This window comes from Lepidochelys kempii, chromosome 16, assembly GCF_965140265.1.
Source record: "Lepidochelys kempii isolate rLepKem1 chromosome 16, rLepKem1.hap2, whole genome shotgun sequence".
Classification (NCBI taxonomy): Eukaryota; Metazoa; Chordata; order Testudines; family Cheloniidae; genus Lepidochelys; species Lepidochelys kempii.
In genome coordinates this window covers 6,321,189-6,330,676 of record NC_133271.1, presented here as the reverse complement: position 1 = coordinate 6,330,676, position 9,488 = coordinate 6,321,189, and the positions used below count along the sequence as shown (strand labels likewise).

The 9,488-nt window shown below is 47.4% G+C and overlaps 1 protein-coding gene across 4 annotated transcripts in view; it reads right to left on the bottom strand.

Annotated features, from left to right (window-relative positions):
- TRAF2 (TNF receptor associated factor 2) overlaps positions 1-9,488 on the bottom strand; it is a 52,167-nt gene that overhangs the window by 8,883 nt on the left and 33,796 nt on the right. For all 4 annotated transcript variants that reach the window (XM_073314136.1, XM_073314137.1, XM_073314135.1 and 1 more), the window contains 4 exons: positions 8,608-8,682; positions 6,588-6,947; positions 4,846-5,023; positions 1,188-1,336 (listed from right to left, as the gene is read on the bottom strand). In XM_073314136.1, the coding sequence (XP_073170237.1) occupies positions 1,188-1,336; positions 4,846-5,023; positions 6,588-6,947; positions 8,608-8,682 (762 nt within the window). The remainder of the gene's footprint in view (positions 1-1,187; positions 1,337-4,845; positions 5,024-6,587; positions 6,948-8,607; positions 8,683-9,488) is intronic.

The window sequence follows — 9,488 nt, the reverse complement described above, 5'->3', positions numbered from 1 at the left end:
CTAGAGGTGAATACAAAAGAGAAAGAGCATGAAGCAATATAGCAAACATGCAGCCCCCTGTCTGTGACTCCCATTCATTTTAACCTTTGGAAAGCTGCAGACACACACACAACCTTACGCATTCATGTAGCGGCAAGCTGGGGTAATACCTGCGTTCAGGCTCAATTCCAAGCCCCAGCAAGATCTACACCCTGCAAGAAGGCTCCCTGCTTTCTCCCAGTCTCTGCTGTGCCACAAGGGAAATTCTACACTTGGTTCAGAGGGACTGACAACTAGGGACTTTGCTAAATTCAATCCGAAAATGAAGTCCGCGCAGCAGCCCGGGTAGCCAGCAGCTGCAGATTTTGATATTCAATTTGATCCTGTCCCATCGCATGCATGTCCCTTTGAGATAAGCAAGGCACATCACACTGCTCCAATGGGTCGTTTCAAGCACCGCATCAGTTTATACCTGGTTCTTATTTTTAAAGTTTTCTTCACAACTGCCAAGGTTTAGAAATTTAATTTAGAAAATAAAGATGACAGTTCAGATTAAGGGAGCACAATTCAGGGTCCCTAAATATCGGAGAACACAGAACGTGGTTACTATGAAAGTTCTGCTCATTCTCCAAACACATCCCACTCCTGACTGTATCTTTGTCCCTCTTCCCCTTCCCCTCTCCTCTGGGCCTCTCTTGTAGTACTCTGGGCTTTCATCATGACAGGAGCCTGCATTGAAGAGCTCCCCCAAAGGCAGTAATCCTCAAACTGTGGGTCGGGACCCCATTTTAATGGAGTCGCCAGGGCTGGCTTAGACTTGCTGGGTTCTGGGGTGGAAACTGAAGCCTGAGCCCCACCACCTCGGGTCAAAGCCGAAGCCCGAGGGCTTCAGCCCTGGACAGTGGGCCTCAGGTTACAGCCCCACCTCCCACCTCTCAGGGTGGCAGGGCTTGGGTCTCCCCTCCTGGGGTCATATAGTAATTTTTGTTGTCAGAAGGGGGTTGTGGTGCAATAAAGTTTGAGAACCTCTGGCCTAGTGTCAACGATTGCATTCTCTGCCTCTGCTTGCTGGAGTGCCAGCTCTCTGGTGTCTAGGAGAGCAGGCATCTGAGGGGCCGAGTGGGGCTAAAGCCAAGGGAAATACATCAAGAGGCCTGGCAGGCCTTTCAGGCACCAGGACTGGTTCTGCACTAACTCCCAGCACCTACCTTCTGATTGAAGGGCCATCGCAGAAGTGCATCGTTGGGTCCTTTCATCACCACAAAGAACAGAGACAAGTGGGTCCCACGTCCAGTGCCGTCCCCATTTAGGTACACACGCAGGCACATCCTATAGCCATATTTGCTTGTGTAGAAAGCTAAGTGATGCAAAACATTGAGAATAAACAGGGGTGCAGAACAAGGGTTAGGGCAGCAGGGGAGCCCAGATGGTTCCCAAACAGTTTCAACTGTCTATTGACTTTGGCTTTTGAAGCGTAAGTAGGAGCAGCTCCCTGAGCTGGGGTCCCACAGGAGCAGCTCCATTGGGTGCAGATAAAGGGGGTTAATAAATGATGGCACATGTATTTAAAAGCACCCAAGACACTGGGGACCCAGTACATGAGGCACTAGGCCCAGTTAACATGCGTCCACTGTTACAAGACAAGAACAAGGAGTTTGCTGACCTTTAAAGGATTTCCCTCCACTCTTCTGCTGCCCTGCAGAGACAACTCCACTCTGACAGATGGAGCTGGAGCCTATACCTGCTTAGGAAACAATCCCACTGCTGCCTATGTTCCAGTGACAGGGCCAGTCACACCTGTGCAACCCTGTTAAAGGGAACAAGGCTGAACAAGTGTCACTGAGGGCCTAGTCTGGCCTACTCCCCTTCATTACTAGCAATGAGTGTACAAGCAGGAAAGAACCCAAACTGTGTTTGAGATCTCAGGCTGGCAGACAGAACACTCGCTCAGGCATCTTTCTACTTGTAAACTAACTACCATTGACCTGGAGTCTGGGGCTCAGATACTGAGCCCCACCGTGCCAGGAACACTCAAGTTACTTTAAAACAGTGCAGAGGTGTAGTTTTACATTCAGCCACCGCCTTTTGTTCCCTCTTTCTTTAAGCTATGCATCTCCTTTTCCACAAGGAAGGGGACAGCACACTGCGCGTAGCTGCGGCTATATTGCACAGTGTGCCTTTGAAGGAGTCATGCAGGGAACAGCCCGTTCATAACGATGCACCAATGTGGATACACCAGCGTGCTAACGCTGGCAGAATGTGAGGGGAATGGGTAGCTTGTGTGCACATGGAGGGTAATACGATCAGGCCCGTCTCTAAGGGACTGGGTGCACTGTTCTGACGGGATGCACAGGGGCAGTGTGGTCCAGTGGGTCAGACACCGAGCTGGGACTTAGGAGAGCTGGCTGCTACTGTTGGCTCTGGCACTGACAAGTCACTTCATCTCTGTTCCCCACTGCTCCGTCTGTCGGTGCAGACTGTAAGCTCCTGGGGACAAAGCCTGTCACTTCCACTATGGAGCTGTGCAGTACTCGGCACAATGGGGCCTGAGCTCAGCTGGGGCCTCCACGCATTACTGAGATGTTCATAATTCAAAAACAAACTGAGGGAAGAAGGGGAAGGACAGCTGAGCAAAGTACGAGGCAAGCTCAGGTGAAGACAGACCAACCAGCAAAGTACCGGAGATATGTATGCTAGAAATCTGCACCAAGTGTCCATTTAGCTCAGTAAGGAAAACTACGCACCTACAAGGCAATTTTTAACCAATCCTAACCTCTGTTTCTCTGCCTCATTTCTGCATTGCTAAAGCAACATCAGGACTGCAGCTTCCTGCCTGGTGGTGGGTCTAAGTAACATGCAGGAAACACAAACCTTTGAACTCAGGGCCTGGCAGGTAAGTTTTTCCTTCCCCATAAACATTCTCTTCTCAAGTGTTTTTCCATGAAAAAACCTCTCTCTCTCTTTCATTTCCAGTCCCTTTCAAACCAAGCACAACACATTGCTTTTCTGTGGGCCTTGGGGCTTGAACAAAAAGAAACCCAAACCCTGTTTGTAACAGGATCCACAAATGTCTATGCTCCCTTTGTTGCAGCAATTTAAAAAAAAAACACTGTTCCCACAGCTGTGAGATCATCCTGGCTCATTAATAAAGATGTGACACAGGATGTACGAATTAATATCTTATATAAAAAGAAAAGGAGTACTTGTGGCACCTTAGAGACTAACCAATTTATTTGAGCATAAGCTTTTGTGAACTACAGCTCACTTCATCGGGTGCATACTGTGGAAAACACAGAAGATGTTCTTATACATACAAACCATGAAAAAATGGGTGTTTACCACTACAAAAGGTTTTCTCTCCCCCCACCGCACTCTCTTGCTGGTAACAGCTTATCTAAAGTGTGGCGGGAGAGAAAACCTTTTGTAGTGGTAAACACCCATTTTTTCATGGGTTGTATGTATAAGAACATCTTCTGTGTTTTCCACAGTATGCATCCGATGAAGTGAAGTCTCTAAGATGCCACAAGTACTCCTTTTCTTTTTGCGAATACAGACTAACACAGCTGTTACTCTGAAATATCTTATAGAGCATCTCCCTCCAAAGTGTTTCCTACTAAAATGCAGCTACTTCTGGGGAAGAGTACAGGCATCAGCCAGCATATAGCATGTTACACAAGAAGGGAAGTGGGGGTGAGAGAGGAGACATTTAGGCCAAGGAAACTGGGTCAGACCCCTCCAGGGCTGTATGAGTTTAGTGCCCAGAGAGCAGACAGGATGTAAGATGTTCAGGTCTCATCTCAAAGGCGCACACCAAATGGCGTGGAACTCAGTGCGTCTGCTTCGGAAATACAAAGGGCAGAGTTGACCCTGCTAGAACGTGGAGTCTAGGGGGTTTCAAGGCTGATCACTGTTTTTAAGAGGAAGCCTTACTAGATCAAACACAGTTATGGGAAAGCTTCAGTTCCACTGAAAAACTGGAGAAAAGGGATTTTCCAAGGGGCAAAAATGTTTTTGATAGAGAATAAAAAAGTCCCCATACAATATAAAAATAACCACAACTGGTGATGTAAAACAGTTCTTTAGATTGTCTGTTTAAACTAGTCTGTCTCTGGCTTATGTGCAATTCCAAGGACTGGCTGCTTTAAAAAGGAATCGTCCTGCTGCTTTAGAAACAGAGCTGTTCCTGTCGGCACAGACACAGATTCCATAACCCTCGCTAGGGCACTAGCAACGCCGGGGCTCATTTAGTACTGAGCCCCTCCAAAGAGATGGGGTCGGGAGTGCTGGGATGCTGCTGCTTTAGCAAGTTCACAGCTCAAGCAAGACCAACACGGGTAGTGATCTGCAGACTCTCTTTAGAAGACCTGGAATGCTGCATGGCTGGGGTGAGCATGCTGACTATCTGAAGAGCAGGCAGCTGCGCAAGCCTCGCTGGAGATATGCATGTTTCTCAATCCCTGTGCAGTAACACAGTTTAGTCTTTGGACACACTGTATATTGTCATGTTATGCTCTAGGTACCTCGATTCCTTCCCTTGCTTACCAGCTCCCTGATGGCCCTAATTTTGGTTGTGCTGTGTAAAAAGGGCTATTATTGCCGGACTATTTCCGGGCCTAAGAGGGCTATATTTCCTGATGGGAAAGAAAAGTCTTCTGTGTACAAGGAAAAAGGGATATCTTATAGCAATGCAATTTCACTTATCTCACTGTAACAAATCAGTCTCTAATGCATTCTTGGGGGTGAGGGAAAGAACTTGGGAGGAACAATCTCTGCATGCCACATGCCCCTTTCAACACTACTCAAATGACTGGGCACAGCTGGAGCATGGACAGCCTCACAGTATTTTGCTAATGTCTAGGTAACAACCTGGAGAGAAGATGGCAGGACAGCGGCCAGCTATCGCCTCCTGACGTTTTCTGGCAAAGTCTGAAATCTTCCAGATGAAAACGCCATCATAGGTGGAAGCTTCCATGTCACGGATCTTTTGCTCCATGTCAGCCATGGCCAGATCTTTCAGTCCAGTGCTCCTTTCCAGCTGCCGGACCTGATCAGTGGAATACACAGTGCACCTTGTTTAGAAATATAAGTTGGTAAGGGACCCAGGAAAGTCAAGGGATCCTGTGAACCTCATTCAGGCCTGATCTTTGGGGGGGAATGTTCTCCAGATGTGATGGTGGCCAGGAGAGGGAAGAAATCCACCACTATTGGCGAACTCACTAAAAATAATTTGAGATTGCCCTGCTGCTCTTGAGCAAACAGTTAACCAACACCTCTCTTCACTGCCAGAGCAGGGCACTTTCTAGCTGTGATGGCAGAATCCGGTCAATGAAGGATGAGACGGCCTAGAGCCAGACAAAGATTGCAGAGCATACTGTAAGGGATCAGTTTTGTACTGGTAGGAGGATGACCTACGTAACAGGTCTTTTCCTGCTCTAATGTGTATGCGGTTTTGAAATGGCATCTAGATCAGTGGTTCCTACACTTTAACAGCCCGCGAACCCCTTTCACTAAATTGTGAAATCTCGTGAACCCCCTCCTAAAAATGAATATTTCCAGGGATTTAAATTTAAATGTCCTCCGCACTCTGTGGGGCTCCTGCTGCTGGACCCCGTTGACCGCCCTGGTCAACTGAGCTCCACTGAGCTCAGGTAGCAGGTCCTGCTGACCACCAGGGCTCAGGCTGTCAGCCCCAACTGCCTGGCCCTGCTCTTCCTAGGGCTCGGGCTGCAGCCCCAAGCGCAGTGCTGGGGTTTGGGCTGCCGGCTCCCCCGCTCACGGGGGCAGGGCTCAGGCTGCCAGCCCCAACTGCCTTGCCCTGCTCTCCCTGGGGCTCAGGCTGTCTGCCCTGCAACTGGGTCCCACCTGCTGCCTCCAATGCCCGGGGTCCTCTGGCCGCCATGAGTGAAATTTTTCTGGTGAACCACCCGTAATGTTCTGCGAACCCCAGTTTGGGAACCACTGATCTAGATACTAGGGTGATGGACACCCTGAAAAAGTCTAAGACTTAGTCTACACTCAAAACTTGTGTAACTATGTCAGTTGGAGATGTGAATTTTTACCAATATAGTTATACCAGTATAACTTCTAGTGTGGACACATGTACACCAGTATAAAGATGCCTTATTAGCTTATTTTGGTTCCCAAAGCAGAATAAGCTTTGACAGTATAACTGCTTCCACACTAGTGTGGGGCAGGGGGAGGTTTGCTGCTTTAACTACGCTGGAACGTTTCAAGCAGAAAACCTTTCTAGAGTAGACAAGCTGAGGATGCAGGTAAGACTGCAGAAATTGAGGTTCTCCCACTATAAGGGTGAGGAGCTGACCAGGCTCAGGGGTCATTACAAATACAGGAGGGATCTTTCAACATCCAGAAAGCTGAAATGCTGCCTCCTCTGTATACCTCACAGGAGTACGTGTCCAGAGAGCTTTTTCTCAGAACATCTCAAATATACTCATAGCTTGGCTCCTGATAGCCGTGAGGTCATATCACAGACCCCTGCACACATTACATTTGCACTAAAGCTAAAAACTTTAATTACTGGGACAATTGATTTGAAAGATGTTCATAGAACACAAAGAATCAGAAGCCCAAAGCCAGAGGTTACAGACCTTGTTACTGAGCATTTCAATTTTCTCCTGATCCAGCCGATGTTGCCGACTATACGCCTCCACTGTCAGAGACACCCTTTCCACTTCCCGATTCAGCACACACACAATATTTTCAAATGTGATCGTCTTCCTCTCTAGGGCCTCGCACCTCCCCTGCAGCTCCAAGGACTCAGAGAGCTCTGATTCAGAGCACAGCGAATTGGTTGTTAAGAGCATGGAGTTGTCCTGCATTGACCCACGGGTTGGGTGGTGCTTTAAGTCTCCAGACTCAGCCTTGAGGCGGAGCACAAAGCCCAGCAACATATACAGATGCTCCCCCACACATTTGCTTTCGTGCTCCAGCAGCTTTTCATTTTCCACCTGCAGAAAAAGAAATACTCATTCCCATTTGCAGCAAGTTAGCTTCCCACTATGGCACGAGATCCACAGGACCGATTCATCCCCTCCGATTTACAACTGTAACTAACATAAGCAAAGGGTAATGCAACGAAAGACACAGTTACAAACTTGTTGTTCAACAGCAAGCAGGTTTTTTTTTTTTAAAAGGAAAATTCTAATCTTACACAATGACAGATGTTGAACATTCACCCCACTGTAGATATGATAAAGCTTTGCCCCCCTTCTATAGCACCTTCAGTCCAAGGATCCCTCAGAAGCACTTTACAAACAGTAGTGAATGAACCCTCTCGAAACCTCTGGGACGGGATGTATTACTATTATTATCCCCAAACTGCAAAGAGAGAAAGTGATTTGCCAAAGTGAGAACCCATGTCGGCTGATACCCTGTCCTGTGCTTTACCCATAAGCTCAGCCATCACACAGAATCAGGAGTCATTTATTTATAAAATCACATCTGTAATAACACCATCCTCCCAGCTACTCAGGAATTACATGAAAACCGTCTAAGACCTACTCTTTGGCATGTTCTGAATGGAGGTGTTTACTACTCTCCAAATTCTCACTGTCTGAAGAGTCCACACTACGAAAGACTGCCCCATCCCTCCCACACACACGCACCCGAGCATGGCTTACTCCTCAGGCATTACCAACCTCCTTTGGCACTTGCCTGCAGCAGTGTGCTATGGCATGCTACTGCATAGCTGAAAGTACCACTCAGCTAAATTGCTGCAGGCAGATGCCAAAAGCATTCCTCTGGGTTCTGGCTCCAACACCAAAAGGATCTAATAAACCAATCCTGGTCCTGATCCAGGAAGGTTTCTTTATTGCACTCAGGCTGATTTGTACTTTCAGCTCCTAAAGGCTGCTGGGCTGCCTGGTCTTGGATCTAGTGAGTTACAGACAGGCTGAAATTATTTGCAATTGTGTAGGGTCAACAGGAGGGTCGTGTGCAAACTGCTTGCAGGTTAGGGCCCAGAATGAAAAATGTGTCCTATTCCCAGGGAGATAAGCCTCATTGGGCAGAGCCTCACAGTCTTTAAAGGTAGATTATCACCGTGGTTTGGTATCCAGGAGCGGCAGTCTGACTTTAAGCACAGGGAGTTTGCTATTCACCGCCCGGGAGAGCTTACTGAACGGCTTCTCTTCCATTCCCCACAACACCCGGCTCCAGAGACAAGAGTGACTATTAGCCTTCATTGGCCAAGCTCAGAAGCCTGGACACACTTCCCCACAAAACAGTCTATAAGAAGATCCCTGAACCACGCTCCCAGGGAACAGGAGCGCCTGCTTTCTCTGAATATTAGCATTCTGCTATGAGGAATTTTTCTGCACTGAGGAAACAATCACTTCAAATCAATTAATTCTCTAGATACATCCAGCTCTGGATACTGGACAGAAAATCTTAGACATAAGTTGCGTTCCCACTGCTTAGCTAGAGCATCAGCAGCACTCAAATTTCAACCCCCCACCCCCACCATAGGCCAGCTACATTTCACTTCACTCCATCTAGAGCTCTGTGTGTGTGGATGCAAGATGAGCTGGGGCAACACTCAAGTTATACCAAAAACTAACACTGCAGTGAAGACAAGGCCCTAGACAAATATTAAGAAACTGGCCTTACCATCTCAGTGCAGCCGACAACGTGAAATCTGCAAGGCACTTTACATTTGCCACAAGTCTTCACATGGTCCTGAAACTACAGAAAAGGGAAAAACAACATGACAAATATAAGCCTAATTCTTCCATTTTACACACCCCAAGTAACTCCACGCCCTACACCCAAGACAAGACAGAAAAGTGAAGATGAACTAGAGGATAACTGACCCTTCTTTACTGATCATGACACAGTTGTGTTCCATGAAGCTGATCCAACAGTGCTTAAGGGCCAGAGAGTTGATTCACCCAATGGTATTGATCGGGCACTTCCTCTTTAGGTGCCCCAACAGCACAGGACACAATGCAGGGATTGGCAGGGCCCAGGGGGAGCAGGGATAATCCCACTTGCCACTTCTGCATTTGCTCCTTAGTGAAGATACAATTGACCATCGCCTGCATAATGAGATCTGTCTTCAGTGACTGTCCAAGGGAACAGACAAACATGGCAGCCTAGAATCTGGCCAAACAAAGCTGTACAGGAAGCTCTGGGATTACTTTGAAGTGGCCAGTTAAAACAAGATGCCACCTACTAAAGGTGGGGGCCTCATTGCAGCTCTCATCATAACTCAAACATTCCTTTGCAACTGAAATGAAGCTCCTTTAAAAAAAAAAAAAAAAAGGCTTCCCAGGAGCACATACAAAATGTGCCAGATCAATGGGGATTAGTGTGACCAATGACACACTCTTTCAAAGTGATGCCATATGGCAAGCCCATAAACTTTGTCAGGGGTGGAACAGCCATTTTGGACAGATGGACATTCATCCAACTTTGTGCAGGTTTCACAATCACGTAATTGAGCAAATAAAAAAGACAAGCCAACAAATGCAAGAAGGTTTCAAGAGTAA